This window comes from Chamaea fasciata, unplaced genomic scaffold (assembly GCF_029207755.1).
Source record: "Chamaea fasciata isolate MVZ Bird 193981 ecotype frontalis unplaced genomic scaffold, bChaFas1.0.hap1 SCAF_11, whole genome shotgun sequence".
Taxonomy (NCBI): Eukaryota; Metazoa; Chordata; class Aves; order Passeriformes; family Sylviidae; genus Chamaea; species Chamaea fasciata.
The window spans coordinates 19,468,992-19,491,707 of record NW_027094096.1 but is presented as its reverse complement, the minus strand read 5'-3'; the positions used below and the strand labels follow the sequence as shown (position 1 = coordinate 19,491,707).

At 40.0% G+C, this 22,716-nt stretch overlaps 1 protein-coding gene across 2 annotated transcripts in view; it reads left to right on the top strand.

Moving 5' to 3' along the window:
* The window catches only part of FXR1 (FMR1 autosomal homolog 1), a 33,704-nt gene that overhangs the window by 7,266 nt on the left and 3,722 nt on the right, over window positions 1-22,716 (top strand). Inside the window, exons 2-15 of one of the 2 annotated variants that reach the window (XM_066193543.1) lie at window positions 2,197-2,249; window positions 6,212-6,305; window positions 7,507-7,578; window positions 9,734-9,882; window positions 10,296-10,389; window positions 11,227-11,343; window positions 11,445-11,615; window positions 14,803-14,881; window positions 16,874-16,983; window positions 17,611-17,697; window positions 18,433-18,640; window positions 20,203-20,406; window positions 21,096-21,296; window positions 22,042-22,122. In XM_066193543.1, the coding sequence (XP_066049640.1) occupies window positions 2,197-2,249; window positions 6,212-6,305; window positions 7,507-7,578; window positions 9,734-9,882; window positions 10,296-10,389; window positions 11,227-11,343; window positions 11,445-11,615; window positions 14,803-14,881; window positions 16,874-16,983; window positions 17,611-17,697; window positions 18,433-18,640; window positions 20,203-20,406; window positions 21,096-21,296; window positions 22,042-22,122 (1,720 nt within the window). The remainder of the gene's footprint in view (window positions 1-2,196; window positions 2,250-6,211; window positions 6,306-7,506; window positions 7,579-9,733; window positions 9,883-10,295; window positions 10,390-11,226; window positions 11,344-11,444; window positions 11,616-14,802; window positions 14,882-16,873; window positions 16,984-17,610; window positions 17,698-18,432; window positions 18,641-20,202; window positions 20,407-21,095; window positions 21,297-22,041; window positions 22,123-22,716) is intronic. The other variant, XM_066193544.1, reaches the window with a different exon arrangement.

The following is a 22,716-nucleotide window of genomic DNA, read 5'->3' as shown; positions in this document are numbered from 1 at the left end:
TTCACTGGGACCCTAGCTTGAAAATTGGTTGTGACTGTTAAACCTGTCTGCCTTACACAGAAACTCACACTTCACCTGGTAATGGGCTGGTTGTCTTTATATCCTCCAAAGTCAGTGCAGTTAGGTTCCTTTTTTGCACTTCTTTTGTCTTCTTCAGGAAATTTGTAGTCATTGGATTCGTGACTTTGTTAACTCCACTGAGCATTAAGTTCAGAATGTTAATCAGATGTTTTATGGTACCTGAATTGGAATCTCTTGATTCTGAAGTTGTGCTTTTCAGCAAAGGAAAGAACTGAATTCACTTCTGCAGAATAAATTTGTAGCTACTCTAGGCTGACCTTAGAAACACACTGAGTGGTGTGAGAACGCAATGGGGATAGAGGACCAGGTTCACCTATGAAATAAAGTAGCATAATGAGGCAGACACTAGTATTGAATCAGATTCTTGGAATGCAGATAAATGGTTGTCTCTAGTAGGGAGTTAATCTCTCCCTGTAAATACTGCTGTCTGTTGGTAAGTTGTCATGTAGCAGAATGCTGGACTGCATGTAGTTGGTTCTCAGTGCTTTGACTTCAGTGTTTTGTCCCTGTATAGTGTTTGTATGAATTGTAGTAGAGAAACTCCTATTTCCTGCACTGTATGCCTTGTTAATTTGTCCCTATGCTGGGGTGCCTTTGAAGGGAACTGTTGGTAGCATAAATCTGGTAGAAATTCTGCTTTATCTCCGTTGCTGGCTTACCTATGCTTCAGGCAGTAAAATTTTATATGCTCTTTGCATCTTTAAAGAGATATAACTTTATACTCCCATCCAGTTCCCTTGAAACTGAAAGTCCCTGATTCTGGGTGTATTTTACTCTGAACTGTTTCATTTGCTTACCTTTCAAAGAAGATTTGTCTGCCTTCCCTTGCAGTGGTAGGATGGCCTTTGAGGGGGTTTATTTTATTAGGAGCACACGAGGTGGTTCAACAAGATAACTTCTGGTGACCTGCTTTGTGGAGGGTTACCAGCGTGCTTTCTGCTAGAACCAGGCTTTTGTGTTGCTGACAGATGGTTTTGAGGGAAGCTCAAGGAGCAGAAAAGCAGGTTTTGAGCAAATGCTTTCAGAGCATTGGCCAAGTATGAGCTCAGGTAAAAGGAGATTTGTTTTTATAGGCCCTTTGCAGGCAGCTGTCAGTGTGGGCTCCTTTACTGTCCCTCATTACATGGACGGATCGACTGTGTCAAAATTGATCTTTCCCTGACCTGACACATAATACCTCACTGGGCTGCTTGCTCCTTGCACAGCTGATACGTTCTTCATCCTCCTCAGCTGGCAGTTTCTTAAATGGATATAATCCATTCAACATATTTCCTGGAACTTCTTTCTCTTAACATAACTCTGCAGCATTCTTACTCCTTTAAAACTGCAGGATCCTCCTTGACTACCTTTGCTTGGGCAAATACCAGGCTGGAGCAAAGGCAGGAGAAGTGTTCTTTTTATCCTTTTTTAATTTTTTTTTTTTCCAACGTGGCTACTCTTCTTAATCAAGAAATGTAGCAGCTTAATTTCTGCATGGATTCTTGGGTATAACTCTGTGATGTTGATCTTGGTCTTTGAGTTTTTGGTATAATGAATGCCCCCTAAATGTAAGCATAAAAAAATCCATGAAATACTCTTTGTTTTCCTGGGAGGTCCTACAGGCATTTGGCCTCATCCAGTCCCCAATTTAGTACCTGAAAGATGATACCATAACTGGTTGTGTGGCAGCCTCTGCTGCCAAATGTGATTCAAACTGGCTGCTGGACTGTTCAGGGGGACAGTTGTTTGGGATTCAGTTTGTGCTGGGAGGAACACCAGTGAAGCAAATAGTGCTGTGCACAGCCATTGGAATGGCTGCCCTTGCCTGGATCTCTCTCATTTTGTTCCTGTAGAACACCTGTGGGTAGAGTAAAACTGCAGATAGTGAGTTGAGTTGTAAATGAGCTGGTCGGATTTGGGCAGTCAGTGGAAGCAGTCCCTGTGCTCTGCACGTCTTGGAATAGCCAGCTAAGAATATCAGCAACCTCGTGCAAGGAGTGGGAGTGTGTCTTGGGGCTTTCTGAGATTGGAACCTCAGTGTTAGTGTGGTCTTGGCTCAGGTTCAGGCTCTATTGAAATTGCTGCCTTTTTGATTTCACATGCATTCTTGTAACAAAAATTCTGTTTCTGTTTTAGGGATTTATCAAAGATGTTCATGAGGACTCCCTCACAGTTGTATTTGAAAACAAGTAAGTATTTTCTTTTAAAAATAATTATTTGAATATTAGGTTATTTCAGTTTTGTGCCTTTGCTGTGTTTTTTTTTTGTTTTGTTTAATTGTTTTACCTTTAAGAGGAAGCAGATTTCATTAGATACAGTTCTAGAAGTGCAGACTCACTATTCTGTTCAGCTTCCATGAACTGCCTTCTTGAATCTGTATCAGAATTCCGTTCATCAGTTCCACAGTCCTGTACATTCTTTGGTATTTTTAGTGATGCCCATAGATGTGACAGCCACATTTAATTAGCATAGGAACCAGTGGCACAGGCTTGATACTCTTACACGAAAGCAGGAAAAGATGGAAAATACCAAAGTGTCTGGAATGATGATCAGTATTCTAAACCAGAGAAAAGTAAAAAATATCCTAATGGTGATTTTTTTAACTATTAAGAAGATAAATTTGTATCCAGTCAAAAGACCTATTGTTTTTGAGTGGAAAAGAGTGCAAATCTTGAAAAGGAATTATCCACGAGGCCCATTTCATTTAATATATAAACCCAGCAGTGCTGCTGGGAACTTGTAGTGGCAAGCCAAGGATAATCCATGGGTTGGTAAAGTACAAATGAGTACCTGTTGTTCAGCATTCTGGCTGATAACACTGTGGATTACCTGGGAGATTCCAGTGCTAATTCAAAGTGCTCTGTGAGCTACGTCCTCTTTCCTGTTTCCCTTCCAGTTACTAGGTGGAGGTCCTATAAAATGTGTCTCCTTTTGATGTGAAAACTGTTATAAGCTTTGCCAGCTCTAACCTGTAGATTAGTTTTTGAGCCTTTCTTGAAGGAAGATTGCTGGGTAATAAAGGCAATGCTAGGGAGTGTGAAAGTGTGTCTTTATAAACAGTATTTATAATCCTGCTGACATAATCCCAGGTGTGTATGTGTGTGTACCATATATACACATGTGTAAAAACAAATCCTTGGGGGGGACATAAGTAATGCTGGGGTTTTCCCTGCAAAACCCAGTGTTTGTTTCTTTCTAACCTGTGCTTTCTAGTCTTTTTATGAAGACAGTTAGAAGATGAGGTGGCAACCATAATTTATACTAACACTGAGGTTGGTTATGGAACCTGTTACTATCTCCTAGGTTTTCATACCCTCACCCCAAAATCCAGCAAACAAACCAAAAAAATTAAACCCTTCATTCTATCCATGGTTTAAGAAGATGTTTCATCTTCAACATCCATATTACTTTCTAAAGAAAAATAATTACTTCTCTTTGCATTTAAAATACATACTTGCATTTAAAATACATACATGATGTCAGAAACCAAGTAAGCTAAAGGAAGTGCCAGGGGTTCACAACAGGAATTGAATTGTTGGCAAACGCGTTTCTAGTGTTTGGTATCCATATCGTCCATGTGTTCTACAGAAGGTCTGGCAGCAGCAGCCATGTTTCAAAAAGGATGGGCTGCAGCATATGTAGAGTGTTCTGTTGACTAAAAATAGATCTGATCAGGAAGTGTGTCCACAGTCACATTATTCTGTGACGTAAATCTGATCAATTCTGTGCTTTTTACGGAGTGAAATTCATAAGGGCTTTAGTGGAACTGAAATTGGCAAGAGTGTCCTGTGCTGAGAGCATCAGTGTTGTGATAGTGATTATCACCAACAAATAACACACATCTACCTCACAATAGGCAGTCTAAACTGTCACTTTGCATTTTCTGCTATTGTTAGCCAATCTTTATCTGCAGCTTTTGTAAGGTTCCCAAAGTTAAGCCTACCAGCACAAACTGCTAATGATGATTTTGTGGCCATAGCAACACTCTGGGCAGGTAGCCTTAATTCTTTTAAGAGACATTTTCTGAGGGTAAACAGGCAAGGAAGGAATGCAGAAGCTTCAGGAACTGGAAACTTAGTACTGTTAGATGGAAAATTGGGTCTTGAGGTACAGTTTCATAGAGGCTTATTGGAGTCTGAAGCAGCTGTATTGAAGGAGAAGCTTCTGTATTGTAAGAAGCAAGAACCTCCCTGTCCTGTGATTTGTGCCCTGTAGCTTAAGTAAGCGTCAGTTCTGTCAGATTGTCTTAGTAGGTGGTTTGTATTCCATCACAAGTAATTTCTTAAAATATCTTGGTTTGCATTTCACCAGTGAGATGCTCCAATTTGGGACTTAAAAAGTTTTGCCACCAAAACTTGGACTCATGTTCTGAGAGCTGAGCCTTCTGTGCACTTTTCCACTGTGCACTTCCTCCACTGGCAGGGAGGAAAAGGAAAATCCCTAACCATGAGATTAGTAACTGTTATATTTGAAGCAAGGACAATTTAATTGCCAGCCCCCTTCACCATTTCTCAGAAATAGAATGTGATTTAATTAACATTTTGTGGCTGAAATACCTTCCAACCTAAACAAATGCTATCCATGTCATAGCAGCCTAAAAGCTGGAAAGGCTGATGCTCTGAGATCAAGTCCAGCTGTTAGCCCTGCACCACGGTGTTCTCCACTTTGGAAGTGCCACGTCCATGTCCCCTTGGAACACCTCTGGGAATGGAGATTCCACCACCTCCCTGGGCAGCCCAGTCTGACCATCCTTTTAGTGAAGGAATTTTTCCTACTATGAGTCTGAACCTCCCTGGCACAGCCTTACACCGTTTCTCCTCAGGTCCCTCCTTTTCTCCAGGCCGAGCCCCTCCCAGCTCCCTCATCAGATCTGTGCCCCAGACTCTTCACCAGCTTCCTTGTCCTTCTCTGGATGTGTTCCAGCTCCTCAGCAATAATCTTCATGCATTTATGTTGGTTTTTAACTATAATTAAAAGAAAAAGGTTATTGCAATGTCTAGATTAAAACTATATGATACGGAACAGCTTTATTAAGTGAGGTACTTGAGGGTGAGCTGTCCTTTCAGAGCAAACTTGTAAATGTGTCCATCCTCCCATCTAGGAATTGCAGGTGCCCTTTGCTCCTTATGCTCAGACTTGTCCTACTGAGGTAGGCTGCTCTGTCTGCAGGTTATTAAAAGTCGGCAAAGCAAATGACTTGCAGTAATCCTTAGTGTTACAAGTTGATTGGTTCTGATTCTGTTGGTGTCTGATGTGAATCACATGGGCAGAAAGGATGGATGTTGCAGTGCTTTGACAGTACCTTTAAAAGTCCCTCAGACATTCTAAATTAATAGGGGTTTTTTGAAGGGTCTTTCCCCTGGTTTTATTTCAACCTCTGTAGAGTCTTTAGTTGGATTTCTGTCTTAAGAGTGAAGAACAGCTGATGACATTCTGTGACATTCAGAGACTAGAAGGAGAAGGAATTTCAGGAGAACACAGCGGATTTAATTGCTCCAGTAGTCTTCATAAAATAACTAGAAACATACACTACAAATAAAATACTTTCCTACAGCCAACTATAGTAAAACAAATAACCCTGCTATACTAGAAAGTAAACCTTTATTTTGCATGCCTAGAAATAACTGGTATTGATCAGCAGATATAAAGATATGTTTTGATCTGAATCTGTTACTGGGGAACATCAGCAAGTTTGCAGATGGAAAGTTTTGTTGAAGATTTGAGTCAGATTTTCCTGAAATACATAAAGTTTTGGTGGGAAGCAGTTGAAATGTTAAATACGAGGTGGAAAAATGGATGAACGCCATAGTGGACTGCAAAGCTGAGTTAAATCTGTATAAGGGCTCTATGACTTGAGCAGTAGGAATGTAAATTACATAATGTGTCTTTCACTGGAGTTTTATGAAAGCCATTAGTTAAATTTTTCAGTTAATTTAAAAATTTTGTTGTTAAATATCTTCCCAAATACTACTTACGTCTTGCCATGCTTATGTTGTTCCTCTGCTTACAAGGTTTGCTTTCTAGCAATAAGGAAACAGGCCTCGTTATATGGAAAGAATGAATCTAAATGAAACTCAGAATTCCAACATTAAAACAAAGAAAACAATAGGGAAGTTTGAGAATTAATGTGTAATGCTTCTTCAACTTCCAGTTGGCAACCAGAGCGTCAGGTGCCCTTCAATGAAGTCAGATTACCACCACCCCCTGATATCAAGAAAGAGATTGGTGAAGGAGATGAGGTGGAGGTGAGTGAATTCTAATGAGCTGTCCTGGTCTGGAACTCATTGTTCATTGTCCATTTCACTGGTGAGGGGTGTAAGGGCATTACCAAGGTGAAGGTTTAAAATGGACCATGTCTCTACATGTGGGTTTATTAGAATTTCAGTGAAGCTGTGACATTTCAGTTCTCCCACAAAACTGCCAGTGGAAATTTTTTCGGAATCTGAAACTTAAAATAGCTGAGAAGGTTTTAATTCTGACACAAAATGTAGGCAGTTTTCTTTTTTGACCTGGAATGTAAAGTGCTGGAAATCTTTGATATGAAGATGTAGTAAAGCTCCTATGATAACAAGAGTTTTAACCCAGATGAAGTGTCTGGTACACTGGAGGAAATTATGTGAATTACAGTGTTCTACAGAGAGAGAGAATGTTAACAGGAGTGATGTAATAAATATAGAAATCAAAATAAGCATGTTCTGTTCCCTGCTCATTGTAGTATCATGAGTGATTCAGTTTAACTTTTGGGAGTTTTCTGTACTAGTCCTTAAAATAATGAGTTTCCTTTCCTGAGGATACCATCATACTTTCAGGCAACTAATCTAAGAAAAAATGTAGCATAGGTGCTGGGATATTCTATTCCTTTCTTAGGGGTTAAATGTAAAGGGTTATTTTCCACATCCTTGCTATTGTAAAAATCATTGAGTCTGTGTGCAAATGACTTTGACCTATTGGAAGTGTATAGAGGAGCAAATGAAACTTAAGGATGAGAAAACTGGGTTTCAGAAGTCCTCTGTTGTACATCTGATCATGCATTAACTTGGTAGTGTTTTTTATTATGGAATATGTAGTCATGTGATGACTTGGTTCATTTCAGTAGTCCTTGGTTTATCAAGTAAGCCAAGGACAAAACAGAAGTCTGAATTGTGGGGTTAGTTCTATGTGTGTACTTCCAGTTTGAAGACGGTGTGTGAATTTACTGAGGAATTGCCCTCAAAGAAGTGTTTAGCCAAAGTTTTATCTTCCTTTACAAATTTCCATTGAATTGTCAGTAATTTATGCAAAGGCAGTCAGTTCACAGTCCTTGTAGTGCAAGAAGGAGGGGAGTAGAATACTGCTCCATTTTAATGAACATTAGAAAAGTTGTGTGGTTCTTTCTTCATTCTACATGCAGGTAAATGAATTATGTTTGTATGTGCTTTCAGTGTTTCTTGCTACTTTCATTTCCAGGTTTATTCTAGGGCAAATGACCAAGAACCTTGTGGCTGGTGGCTGGCAAAAGTTCGAATGATGAAAGGAGAGGTAAATTACTTTAAAACTTACTGTTTTCATGCTTTCATGTTAAATACAGTAACTAGAAGTTCATTGTCATGAATAAAGTACTACAAATACAAAAGCATGACAGAGCAGAATTATAAGTTGTGACCACTTTGAAATGGCCTTTGCTGTATTGCACAGCCGAGGGTCATACCCTTAGAGCTGAGCAAGTGACTTCCATTATCTGCAGTTAAATTGCTTGAAGGACTGAAGGCATGCACAAGGACAGGATTTCTGACAAACCTGTTTTGTGGATTGAATTTGGTGCTGAAAATGAAGTATAGCACCTGGAGTTGAAACCTCTTTGTAGTTCATAATTTAAACCTGCTGGAGCTATTGCTTGGAGTGGCTGTGGGCTGGTTTTTGTGTATGTGTTTTTACTGAGTGTAGGGGAAGAACACTGCTTGTTTTGCTTTTACATGTATCAAGTTTTTATTTTACCATAAAGAAATGGTTGTTTGCATCTGCCAAGTAACTTACAGATTCAGACACTTGACTGTATAGATCTGTGACAGTGTTTGACCCCATCTCATAAAAACTTTATTTTGTGAAATGACAGCAAGAGAATTGAACTTCATAATGGGAAGAGTCCTGTGTTGTGGTGCTTCTGCTGTTACCAGATTCCTAAAACCAAAGGAAACAGTATTTAGAAAAAATAGTTACCCAATTTCTAATTTTGTTTAAAAATTGTCAACAAACATCAACTTTTGTTGAGCTCTGTAAGGCCAAGGTGGTAGTAAACACCTACCAGAGGAAGATTCTGTGTATTGACACTTGTGAATGAACAGCTCATTAAGAAATCAGGATAAAAGGAGACAAACTGATTTAAATGATAGGTTGTCATTTATAGCTAATAGGCTTTTCTTAAATGTCACAGACATTTGAAATTCTGGTATCAGCTTGCTGTGCTGCTTATTTTCAGAAAAAGTCACAGAAGAAAATTTTTTACCAATTTTTAATTCCCTAGTTTTTTACAGAAAAAAAAATCACCCTCAATGTACAGTGTAGGATTGTCAAATCAGTTGTTTTAGGGAATTGTCCCTGCAAAGAACCACACAGTTCATGTTGGCTTCTTTGTACAGTCTTTAACACAGTTCTATATTTAGGTTTTTTCTGTAGAGTTGGTATTAAATTCACAAACTACCCATGTGTCCAAGGATTTGTTGCTTTGTGCTTGTTCTGGTATCCAGAATTATCTTTAACTATAGCAGTTTTTAGATCATAGAGTAGTGGATCCCTTAAGTCTGGTTGTAGTTTAGTGTTGGTTGTTCCTTATTATTGCTTGGGGTAATAATGATATATTGATGCATTTCAAAGTGGCTTTCCATAATTTGGATGATACTTAAACTTAAAACATGAAATTAGAAAAAAGTGTCATTACCAGAGTGATTTACTTTTTCCAGATACTTAAGTGAATTGTGTTGGACAAACAAACCCAGTTTTGAGGAAGGAAGAGGTGAATGTACTGCTGCACCCCTAAATTACACCCAGGTGGAAGGGAGGGGAGGAGAAGGCTGCATCCCTAGCACAGAGCCAGGCTGCAGGGATACTGTGCACACGAGCTTCTTTAAACTTACATGTGTTGGGTGCAAGCGTAGGAGTGGATTATTGGTAACTTAAATCTTCTTAGTTCTCTTGCTTTCCTAAATTTGGCAGTGTGTGTCAAAAAGATTGAGTTTTTGTATTGATTTTGATCCTATGTGATTCCCTGAAAGTCTGCCCTTTGAATCAGTGGATTTGCCTTGTTTGTTTTAGTGTTACAGGGTAGATATTTCTGTGAAGAATTATTCTTTGTTTGATGTTTTTTAGAATTAGAGCTCCAGTAAATGTTTTGGCTTTTGGAACTTGACCTGAACTAATGAAAATACTTAAAAGAGAGATGGGCATGAGAAAAATCAATTCGAGATGCTATTGTGGGTTCTGAGACTATGCTGATAACAGTGCCCTGACTTCAGGGAGGGAGCACAGGGGTGCTGAAATACGTCCAGGCTCATTTGTGTAGAAATGTGTCATTGTATCAACTTAGTTTTAGGGGTTTGTTTATATATTCATATTCTGTGCTTTCTTGCTGATGCTGGTAATGTTACTATGTCTTTGTTGTTCCTTACTGAAGTTATTTTTTAAAAAAACTCTTTCCCAGTTTTACGTCATTGAATACGCTGCTTGTGATGCCACTTACAATGAAATTGTCACCTATGAGCGACTCCGACCTGTGAATCAGAACAAAACTGTCAAAAAGAACACATTCTTCAAGTGCACAGTGGATGTTCCTGAGGACCTGAGAGATGCGTGAGTAGCTCTGCTCACTTCAAGAAGGCTTTTGCTTCATGGAAGGGAGAGAAAAACCCACTTGGCTTCTGTTCTAGAGGCTGACTTATGGGTTCATGAAGAGCCTTAAGGGTGGTTAGGGCTGTAGTAGCTCATTTAGAAACTGCTGACCCCTGCTGAGCTTTTGGGGTGGGGACTGAAGATTCTCAGGTGGGAGCTTTGTGCCTGTACAGGTGATTGACTTCACATTAGACCTGTTACTGAGGCTTCCCAGATAACCATGGTAGCATTGAATCCACAGGGAAACTGGAACCATGTTCCTGTTTCTGAACAGTCCTTGCCATAAGCTACTGAATGTTCTTGGGTCTGATCATGTTATTACTTGTTCAGTTTTGATGCAGCTTGTTGTAATAACAATCATTTTGTCTGCTTAGGTGTGCTAATGAAAATGCACATAAAGATTTCAAGAAAGCTGTGGGAGCGTGTCGAATTTTTTATCATGCTGAAACTGCTCAACTAATAATACTGGTAAGTAATTGCTTCTATGTAGTTGTTATATAAATTCTCAGTGTATTATTTATAGGAAATACATAGCCAGCTCTGTGTGTGTATGGAAAATGGTTTAACTAGTCAAGCTATGTAAATTGTGAGAGATTTAATATAAGTAGATGTCTTTAATCTTTGGGAGTAAGGCTTCCAAAAACAACCTAAATTTAGGAGCAACTTTGAGTCTCATTGTTTGTATGACTTCTGTCATTCTCAGCTGAGTTCTGTTTCACTGATTTTTAGCAGGTGCCTCAGAGGTAAATCATCTCACTCCACTGGAGTAATGGCTTTCCCCTCATGCTTTATTACACTGTGCAGTTTGACCCACAGCTGGGTTTCCACGTGGAGAACTCCACCAGCTCAGGTTTAGAAATTGTTCACTTAGATGCCTCTGTGGTGGTTTTCTTACAGCATAGGTTGTCCCACCTTTAGTTTGTCTCATAACTCCATTTACTCAATATTATCCATGTGAACCCCACTCTGCAGGATTGTGTTGTCCTTGATTATTTCCTTAGCTCTCTTATTCACACACACAGTGACAAGTATGCATATGGTGGAAAGATTTGTTTGAGCATCATCAAGGGGAGAAGGGTTACTGTGTAATTCAGCAGCAAAGTCTTTAATGTAAAACATGCTGTGAGAACAAATAGTTGTTGGTGGTGCTGAATTTCTCGTGCTTTGTTTGGAGGAAGAAAAATGTTTATGTACCTTCTGGAAGTTGAGATCATGTTTATGACTTAGTTTCAATAGGTTCCTGATTTATCCTTTAAATGTGTATCTGCTTACAAAGCCAAAACTTAGCTTCCCTCTCTCCTGTAGTCTGCCAGTGAAGCAACAGTGAAGAGAGTGAACATCCTCAGTGACATGCACCTGCGCAGCATTCGCACCAAGCTCATGCTGATGTCAAGAAACGAGGAAGCTACAAAACACTTGGAGGTAAAGCCACAGCTTGTGGTTCTTGTTCCCTGAAACTGAGCTCAGAGCAGTGCATTGCAGTGAGTGCACGTGGATGAGTCTGCCTTTGTTTTCCCCTTCAGTGCACAAAGCAGCTTGCTGCAGCATTTCATGAGGAGTTTGTAGTCAGAGAAGATTTAATGGGACTTGCTATAGGAACGCATGGCAGTAACATACAACAAGCCAGAAAGGTCCCAGGAGTTACAACCATTGAACTTGAGGAGGATACTGGTACTTTCAGAATCTATGGAGAGGTAAGGGGGAACTTTATGTCAATCCTTGGGGCATTTTACTTTGTATTTGCTTTTGGAGTGGTGAGAGCAGTACCCAGAATTCAGAACAGAAAACACCTCCTAAGTTTTTGTGTGTCTTTGTGCATGCTGATGGTGTGGCAGCTTCTACTGCATATATTTGAAATACAAGCCCTTGATGCAGTGGTGGCCTCCATAAGGTGTGTTCTGTCGTAATCACTCCATTTTGCTGTGTATCCTGGGTCATACTGAGAGAAGTATCACTTCCTGCTTTTTTAGTTGATCATGGGTTTGTTTGGGTTTCTTTTCTCCCTCAGAACCTTACTGGTTCTCCTCCTCCCCCCTCTTTCATGTGTATTTTGCTGTGTGCTGTCTGCTTCTGACCTGGCCAGGTGTGTTACAGCCTGTATCTACTGCTTCTAACGCTTATATTTTGGCAATTTAATGCTGGCTTTGGCTAAATAATGGTTTGCTCCGCGTTAATTCCGCTTGTGTGACTCTTCTGAATCTCACAACTGCCCTGAAATGTAGCTGGTCCTTGGGCCAAAACAAAGATCCATTCAGGAAGCAGAAGGCTAGTGACAAAAATGCAACTGTCACCAGGGCCCTGTCAGAAAATATTTTGAGGGGTTTTATCTCCTGTCCCTAACTCTACAGGTGCCACTGAGTGTCTGATGTGAGCACTTCTGAAAATCTGTGGTTTTCTCCTGTTCCAGGATTCTGAGGTCTTGAATTCTGCTCCATCTGTGTCAGGAGTAGAACCTAGTTATGATCAAAGGTTCAGATGAAGTTGATCCTGTGGAGAGGAGGTCAAACTTCTGTACTTTCCAGTATCTCTGAAATTGTGTCCTTTTTTTGGAAACCTTAAATGCATCCAGGGTATCAGGGTGACAACAGATCCTTCTTTGATCTCCTACTGCCAGTTAATTCTCAGGAAGAATCAGATGAGTTTAAATGCAGTGGAATGTCCAGCGTATTCCAGTTTTGATCTCCTTCATGTGAATGTTGTGATGCTGGAGCTTGTGGAAAGGTTATGACTGTCACCAGCCTCTTACAGAGGTGCACAGCAATGATTATAAATACCAGATGCCCCCTAAATAAAAACGCCTTTAGGCACATCCAGCGTTGTCTTTCGTAGAAGTGATAAGTGCTTCTAAAAATGCCAGGCAGCTTAACTATTCCACATGATAAGGGTTTCAGCATCTGGCTACACTTGCCTATTCTTTTAGCCTCGCTTCAGCTGCAGTGGGCAACCAGCCAGGCCCTAATGGCTGAATGCACAGGCAGAGAATTTCAGGCTGAGATGTGTGGGAGTAGTGAACCAGTGTTGTTGACATGGCAGTCGCGGTCTGAAGGTTTCCCATAGCTGATGTTTTGCATACAAATAAAAGTTCACCACTCAGGGCCAGACTCTTTGAGGGAAGAAACATGAAGATAAATTTTGAAGATTATTATTGGAAAACTCTGTGGATAGGAGGAATCTGAACTGTATGGCATGCGGTTTATGCATTTATCCCGGTCTGGTCAAGGCCATTTTGGTTTCAAGACCCTTTCCTGGTTGCCTGAAGTTCTGATTGTGATATCTGTACAGATCACAGACCTGTGAACTTCAGAGCTTGGACAGTGTAGTTTGGACTACTTATGGAAACTTGTGCTTCCCAGAGAGGTAGAGCTGTGTCAGAAATAGAAGAGTTCATCTTAGACCTTCACTACTGTCAGAATGGTTTTGCAGTCAATTCTTGTGCAGTTCTTAACAATGGTAGATACAATGCTGAGCTTAGAAAAATATCCTGCATTTAATTTTCCTATGATACTCTTTGGTAGCTTGGATGTGTCTTGATTGTTTGGGCTACCGTGTGAAATAGTGAGAACATCAGTGGACGTGTAGGCTGTAATTCAGAGTTAACAAAGGTGACTGGTGACTGGAATCCTTTGAGGTCTTTAATCCATGTTCTACTACAAGGAACTGAGAATACCTTGTCTGAGTCAGCTTTATGTGCTCACTCATGTTGGGGTGTGGGTGAGTTACACAAGTTGTTCTCACGTAAAAATCCTGGGTGCTCGTGACAAGTGTAGAGAGGCTTCTGGGTGCACTGGAGAGCTGCAGCTCTGGCAGTTGTGTATTTCCTTGTCTTGACTCTGCTTCTGTAAATGCATTTTTCTGTAAGTTCTGTAAATGCACTGTTCCTTCATCCTTACTTGGGAAGGAATTGATTAACGTACCTGAGGCAGGAACTCTTTGCTTAATTGTGTCTCTTTGTAGAATTCATTGAGGATGAAGAATTGCTAGTGCGTGTTGAGTTTGTATCATTTGAGTGGTTGCCCTGCCAATGCAGCATAACCTCTGCTCCTCACAGTGGCTTCCTGCTCATCTGTTTCTTGTGCTCGATCACTGCTTTCTTTATCTTGAAATCAAATTTGTCCATGTTTTTTTTTGCCATCATTTTGAACTCTACCAGAAGTAGAGATTTATACATTTTCTTCTAGGATTTGCCTGATTTGATTAAAAGGTACAGGAGCTGGTGGTACTCTCATTTCATGTGTTGTATAAAAATGACAGATGAAAGGGCTGAGGCATTAGTGTAAAATGGAAATTATGCTCTTATGCCATTGTTGCTGACTAGATGCTGGTATTCTTTCCTTAATTTTTCTGCTATTGCTAATTTGAAGCCTTGTTCCTTGTTTCAGCATCTCAATTAACTCAGTTGATTTCCATCATTTAATAATAAAGCTGCAAGAGAGCATTTACAGGAGTTCTCCCCAGTAACCAGAGCCACTGTCCTATCTTGGAAAGCATTGTAGATGAACTGTGGCCAGAAACCAGCATTCTGGAAAGAGAGTGCCCTGGTTGTAAAATCACTTGCAGTGTTTGCCTAAAGCCCCGTCCAGCCTGGCCTTTGAGCACTTCCAGGGATGGGGCATCCATTTTGATATCTCAAAACATCTTGAAATAACATGAAAAGAAATGTTTTATTCGTGACTGATGCTTTGCTTTACTACTGAATTTTGTCTCTGGGCATTTCACTCAATTATTCCTTTATGATTTACTTCAAAACTGGATTAATCTTGTCTTTATTCTTCTCTTTTTGAAAATAAGTTTATTTGGAAGACTGGCAGCTGTTGCTACAGGGTTTTGTTTCTAACATGCTGTATTCATAAATAAATTCCATTTTTTTAAATTTATTTCCAGACTGCTGATGCAGTAAAAAAGGCCAGAAGTTACTTGGAATTTGTGGAGGATTTTATTCAAGTTCCCAGAAATCTTGTTGGTATGTAATACTGCTAAAACTTGAAAAGTTGGGAAAAGGGAGCCTAATTATAACTTTGCAAAAAGGATTTAGGTGCCAGTACAATATTTGATTTCTCCATTTAAGTTGAAAGTGATTAATCTTTTAAAACTATATGTATCAGAATTACTATGAAATTGGATATATTGTTGCTGCCGCATAATAATTTGTTAGGATTTTAGCACTTAAACAGATTTAATTACAGACTTGTACCACCTAATTTGACAGTAATATTTGAAGTTCAGATTCTAGTGAAAAAAAATGCCTTACTAAATTGACTTCTTAAAAGTGCTGAAGCTAAGTCCCAAAGTTTAATCTGGGAATACTCCAGCTGAGTTGCAAGAATGATTTGAGACACTTCTGTACTGCTCCCTCCTGGGTTGAGGTTTGTCAGGTGGTGGTTGGATGCTGGTGAGCTCCTGTACAAATCAGCAGTGCTCATAGGTCTTGGCCTCAGTCTCAAAATAGACATTTTTCCATGTTGCAGCTTTATGAAGGTGTAGCCTAGTCTGGTAGATTCTGTATTGAAAACCACCTAAAGGTGTGAGGTTAACTGTGTTCCACTTGGAGACACAAATGTCTTCCTCTAGTCTGGGGCTTCACAGGGAGCTTTTTTCCTCTTCCCTCATTCTCCTTCCTTTTTACTCAAGTCTGGCAGCTCCCTGCTCCCCATGCCCAGCTTGTGGGCAGTGTGGGCATGGAGGCAGTGTTAAAGTTGGAGGTGTTGTACCTGGTTGAACAGCTTGGATTATCCAGAGGAGAAGTTAAAACCTGGGCTTTAACCTGCTGTGGTTTGGGGCTTAGAGCCTGCATGTTATAAATGATGTAATTTAAATAATTCATGTACAAACTCCTATAACTTAGCCTTTCAAGGCTTTAGAACTTGACCAGATTAAAATGTAATGGGGATTCATTTGGGTGTTTTTTTTTAATATAACTTGTACAAATTGTGTATCTGGTGCGACTTAATGGCTTTCTCATCTACCTAATGTTAAAGCTCATTTTAACATTCAACAAATTATTCAGTTTGTATACGAACAATTTTTTTTCCGCAGTCTTGTTCAGTAAATCTGATTAATCCAGGGAATTTTGCTAAACCTGATATTCTAAGTTGAGTTTTGGGGAGCATTTGGAGAGCATTCATTAATGTGAATGTATCCCATACAAGAATCAGGGCAGAAATCGCAGCAGTGTGTTTAACTGAAAATGCTGCTGTTAAACGATTACAATGCCTAAAGTTTCTGGTGAAGGCAAATGTCTGCCCACATCGCCTGTGGGCACACAGGTAAGCAGACAGATATTTAGCAGCACTCAGTGAAGACACACAGCTCAGTGTAGTGCTCATCAGTGACGCCAGTACAGAAAGATAAAAATCCAAACCTGCTGAGCTGTTAGAGCTGTTGAGGAAGGGAGACAAACTTTTAATATTTTTTGCACGTTACTTTGTATCATGTTGATATTTGCTGTAAAGAACATTATGGAGTACTCTGTCACACAGTTCTGGCTTTTGCCGTTTTTTAAGTTGTTCTGCCTCCTTTGCTCCTAATTTAAACATAAATGTTCTTAAGTGGCATATATGTCTAGCTGTGAGGAAGAAATGTTCCATGTCTCAGAGCTAAAGAGCTCTTAGATGTGGAAATTAGTGTTAATTCCCAATAACACAAATGTTGATTTGTTGCACACGTAGAGTCAGGGGGTCCAAATAATATTGATACATAAATTTAAAATAAGAATTTGCAGAACTCTTGTGCCATTTTACTCTCGGGTTGGTTCTGTTAGAAGCCTGTGTACAGTGGTGGTCTTCATCACTGCTTGTTATTTTGCATATGGAGAGAGTTTAATTTTGTAAGTTTTTACTCATTTTCTCTGACAAACTGTGGGGTATTCTTTGGGAGTTTTGTGCATAAAATATCAATAAACATGTTAAAATACTTTGCACGTGGGTGCAAAATTAACTGTTCTTGCCCTCTGAAGGAAAAGTTATTGGCAAAAATGGAAAAGTGATTCAGGAGATTGTAGACAAGTCTGGAGTCGTCAGGGTGAGAATTGAAGGAGACAATGAAAATAAGCTGCCTCGTGAAGACGTAAGTACTTTATTCTTTCCTGCTGTGACTAGGTTTTTATTTTCAAACCCAGTTTTATTTCAAAACCTGTGGATATAGAGAGCATTAGTTCTAGACTGGCATCTTGCAGTAGATTTTATATAATGTAATTCAAGGAAGGTTTTTGCTGCTGAAGTAAGTGGGGTTTTTTTACCCTTGCTCATATATGTACTTGGGCTGCATAACTAATTTGGGATTGGTAGTGTTAAAAGTGTCCACATATTTTAAATAGATAAGAACCAAAGGTAAAAGCTTGTAAAGGTGCTTGGTCTTGTAATGTTGGTTTAATCTTGGCAAACTCTGAATGCTTCTATACACCTGCTGTGCTAAACATACCCAGTATGTGTTGCGTGGGGGAATAAGAACATGGGATGTCAGGTTACCTCAGCTCCAGAACAGTTGTTGGGAAGGTTGCACAGTCTGAAACTGCTGCTGGCACCCTGGCCTGAGCTATTTCAAGATGTCTTTGCAACTGAAAGCTCAGTTGCTGCCTTTGTGTAGCTCACTTTGGTAATTTAAAACAGATCTCTTTATATAATTTAAACAGAAAGCATTATTTCAATGATAGTGTTCTCTCTGATAAAAAGCTTTGATGCTTTGTTCCTGTAGGGAATGGTACCGTTTGTATTTGTTGGTACTAAAGAAAGCATTGGAAATGTCCAGGTGCTGTTGGAATATCACATCGCGTATCTCAAGGTGAGTGTGCTTCAGGAGGGAGAATCCGTACAGGAAACTTGGGTTGATGTATTCAACAGAATTTTTGAGCAACAACTTTGGTGGGATTTGCAGTTGTTAAACTGTTCCTCTGTATATTTGGAGGATTTGAAGCTTGGTGCCTTGAGCCCACCCCTTGCCCATGGGTGTCATGGGCCTGTAAATACCTTGTCATGGTTACTTAGTGCTGTTGGGGTAGAAAGAATCAGACTGTAAAGAACAGGGCTTTAAGGGACATTTGGGAACTAACACAAAATTTTTTGTCTGTGTTCAGGTTCTGCTGTTCTCAGGTTAATGCTCTGTTGGGGTAGGATGGAATTTCTAATAGAGCACAGTAATACAGTGTGGTATTAGAACAATTATCTGTTTAGATTGGGTTGCTTTATGATGTTAACAGAGATAATTGAGTTCGAATTGTGTTCCCTGTCAGTTTGCCTTTTTTTTTTCCCCTAAATTTTACTGGAAAAATTTTCTGAACAGTAATTAAGAAAGGTAGTAGTCTTAAGGCCAAGTTTCCTGCATAGTGGTGAAAGTTTTTAGATCTCTTCCGAAACTCAGAGATAACTCATCTTGGATTTCATTATTTGTAGTCACCTTCCAGGTGGTGTTCATTCTCCTACAGGAATGATTATTTTCAATGTGACTGGGTGGGGGATGGTGTTTTGTGGGGGACGTTTTTCAGCAATCCGTTCCATGGTTTTTGTTTCATGTGTGTAGGAGGTAGAACAACTAAGACTGGAAAGGCTCCAAATCGATGAGCAGCTGCGCCAGATTGGGATGGGCTTCAGGCCTTCGTCTGCTCGAGTTCCTGAGAAGGAGAAGGGTTACACCACTGACGAGAGCACCCTGTCCTCAGTGCAGGGCTCCCGCTCCTACAGCGGGCGGGGCCGGGGCCGCCGGGGCCCCAATTACACCTCTGGTTACGGTGAGCGCTCTGAGCCACGCCTCAGGATACCTTTGAGCCCAAAACCGTCTCTGGATTTCTTTGTGTTCAGCAAATTTGAGTGAAGATAGGGTTGGAGATTCAGAATTGCCGTTTTGTTTTGTTCATCATTCAAAATACCTCGTTATATTTGCATCTCGACATTGAGTTTAAAACTGAAAAAGTTAACAAACTGAGCTCTGGAAACATCTTGTCATTCCGTGTTAGTTACTTAGTAAGTGACATCACAAAAACTGGGAAGAGAGCTAGAGATGCTCTTCAGGAGACACAAATTAAAAGTCTGAAATGAGCATTACCTATTTTGATTGAGGAGAAAAATTGCTTGTCTGTGATCATGGCCATCTTAGCAGCACATTTCTGAAAAATCAGCCAAAATTGTTTAAAATGGAGACAGCACAAAATCCTGTGGGTTTTTTAATTTGCTCAGGAACTAACTGGATCTGTTTTAAGGTGTAGTGAGGTATTCTGATGCATTTCTCAATTCAAAAGCACTGTTCAGTTCCTGACAGGTGTGCACATCCCCAGCGTAGTCCAAGTGGACACACTGCATTTCTATGTAGACATGCTTCACAGAGGACAGTATTATTTATTCAATACAGTAAATGACTGGATATCTACGTGTAGCTCATTTCTGTTAAAAACTCAGACACCTTTGGGGTTTTACAGTGTGACCCTGGCTATAGCTTCCTGGATCATGCCAAGTGTTGTGTTGATTCTGATGATGATGTTTGTAACTTCATTTTTTATTATTTCCCAATGAACTGACTGATCTGTAAGGAAACTTGTTCAGTTTGCTTATATATACACATTGTGATTTGGAAAACTTAAAGTATTGTTTTCCTCCCAAAATGGCGAGAATCACATTTAAGCCATATGGGTCTAAAACTTTATGTTCCCGACTTGGTAGAAAGGGGAGTTCCTGGATACCTGAATTGAATAATAGATGTTGGGTTTTCAGGTAGTAAAAAGCAAAAAGCTCTGTGGGTTTGGGTACTCGGAGATGGCCGGGTGTTAAGGATGCTGTTTGATATAAACAGTGAAATTGTTCAAGCAGCATTACAGCATCCAGAAGGGGTTGCTTAGCAACAGCCATCAGCTATAAGGTGGCAAAGTTGTCCTTGGGAATTTCAGAGAAGTTGCCTAGAAACTGCACCAAATGCCTGCAGTGTGTAGACAAAGAGAGGAAAAACTGCTAAATCCTTGGTTTATCTGTGTACAGAAATTACAGATTTGGTGATCTTTCAGCCCTTATTTCACATGTTAGTACAAACAAATTTAGAATCTTACTTAAGTAACTTTTGATCTATATTTCATTTGTGCATATATTTTTGTATAGGAGCATATATAAGTATTAAATATATCTACGTATACTTGTATGTTTATTAGTATTTATGTGTATATATGTATTTATGCATTATATTGTTGTTAAAAATAACGTACATATATAACCAGCTGTGCTGGCTGGAATACTGTCAGGATATGAAACCAGAATATAATCCCCAAATTCATATTTATTTCCAATTTTCTTTTCCTTCTCACACAAGGTACAAACTCTGAGCTCTCTAATCCCTCTGAAACAGAATCTGAGAGGAAAGATGAACTTAGTGACTGGTCCTTGGCAGGAGAAGATGACAGGGAGAGCAGGCACCAACGTGACAACAGACGGCGTCCTGGGGGACGAGGACGTAGCGTGTCTGGAGGTCGTGGGCGTGGGGGACCTCGTGGTGGAAAGTCATCCATTAGCTCTGGTACTGTGTTCCAAATGGAATTTGAATTGACATTTTCTTCCTGGCAATGTTCTGTATAACCTCTTACTCTTTTAAAGTACTCCATTCTTATATTGCGATCCTAATACCTTGGGATTTCAGTGCAGTTGTGTGGTAGCTGTGTCATACAGCATATTTTAGATTTTCGTTTATTTTCTATTCACAGCGATCCTAATTTCCTTCCTCTACTGCTCACACATAATAACGTTATTAACAAAGCTGCTAAATCCTTGCCATGTTGCCTATGGCAGCCTTCTGATGTAAGCTTATGTTTAGATACAGAATGAGAGAAGAAATCATTGACTGGAAGTTACGTTTTATCAGAATCTGTGCTAATGTAACACTGTCAGTGTCAGAAGTACCACACAACCACAAAGTGTAAGGTGTGTTTTATATACTCAGCAGTTTTGAGTAAAAGGTCTCTAAATGTCTCCTTGGAAATCTTTGTGGTGAAATAGTGCAAGTGCAGATTGGGCTGTTGTGGTGCCCCAGAATTGTTACTGTTGGGTTAGAGTCAGAGGATCCGGTTTGAGATCAGATACTGCAGCTCTGTGTGTTACACCTTGGCTTAAGGTGTTGTAGTTTAAAACTTTCACATCCAGCTGTAAGTCAGCCTGGAGATGGTTACAGCTCTCCACAGTATCTTAGATGGCCACTTTGTGTTTGTTTAGTGCTTAAAGATCCGGACAGCAACCCTTACAGCTTGCTGGATAACACGGAGTCAGACCAGACCGTGGATACGGACGCCAGCGAGTCCCACCACAGCAGCAACCGCCGCAGGAGGTCACGCCGGCGAAGGACTGATGAAGATGCTGTTCTTATGGATGGGATGACAGAGTCTGATACAGCTTCTGTTAATGAGAATGGTTTAGGTATGTAAATGGTTGGATGGTAGTCCCAGAGCAAGCTAAGAAAAAAAATGTGTCGTCCCTGTAAGTGTAGTGAAGCCCTTGTTTGTTTCTGTAAGTGACAAATCGTTGTTGTGTTCAAGGTTGCTGTCTGATTAAAGAATCCCTCCGTGGCAGTGCCATGGAGTCTTCTGTTTACTGAGCTCCACTAGCCTTTTCATGTGCCTTTTTTGTAAAAACTGTCTGATGGAGACACCAAAGACTTGACTTGTTGTTTCCCATTGGTACTGCTGCTTTGATAGAAACAGTACTGTCAGATCAACGTTCTGTTTTGTCCTTGGTAACCTCAGTCTTGGTGTGGGAAAGCTCCTTAAGTAGCTGTTAATTTGTCTCTACCCAGCTTCTACTTAAGAACTTTCCTTCAGTAAATTCTCTTGATACTCACTGGGATGAGAATACAATCTGTTGCTTAATGTAGAAAAAAAAAATCTGGGCTCTGTTGCTAAAATTTGACGTATGGTTACTTAATAAATGAAATCTGAGGTCATTAAATACGTGCCTAAATGTTTTAATGAACCAAGAACAAAAAGTAAAATCTAGCTTTTGTGTTACTGTGTATGCTTTCAGTATAAAATTCTCTTTTAGCTTTTCTGTCTTACTTAGTCTCTGTCTTTAACAGAAGCCATTTTAAATGCCCCATGCTGAAACTGCTGAAGAATTTATCTATTTTATGATCAGAAATAGTTCATTATAAACTTTGCAATTGCAGATGATAGTGACAAAAAACCCCAGCGACGCAATCGTAGCCGCAGGCGTCGCTTCAGGGGTCAGGCAGAAGATAGACAGCCAGGTAATTCGAGTGGAGCTGTGGGTAATCTCAGGTCAAAAGCATGAGAGAATGTTGTGTCTGCTGTTTTACATAGAGCTGCATAATATCAAAAGGTTACTCAATAACTAATAAGACTACTAGACAAAGATGAAAGACATTTCTTCTACTAGGAAAACCTCTAAAATCTGTCTAATGAAACTAATTGATGTCTAACTTTTTGCTTGGACATACGAGTTACGCTTGTGATCCAGGTCTCACTGAAGTCAATGGCCGAAGTGCTGTTGAGTTCTGTGGTCCAGGATCACGACAAACATGAAGGTTCATGGTCTGCACTCACTGCATCTGTGCGCTTGCACTGACTGGGACACAACCTTTTCAGCACTGGCTGAGCAGCAGTGTTGGAGGGGCAGGATGTGGGTCCTGGCAGAGCTCAGTGAGGGAACTCACCTGGGGTTTGCCAGCCCCACAGCTGCATCACACTGCTGCTCTCAGTCCTTGGCTGTTGGGAATAGTTTTAAGTCATCTGCAAATTGAGGGTGGGAAGGAGGAGGAATTTAAGTCAAATTGCATGTTTCCGATTTTTTGTTGTTGTGGCTTGTTGCATTTCTTTTGTGT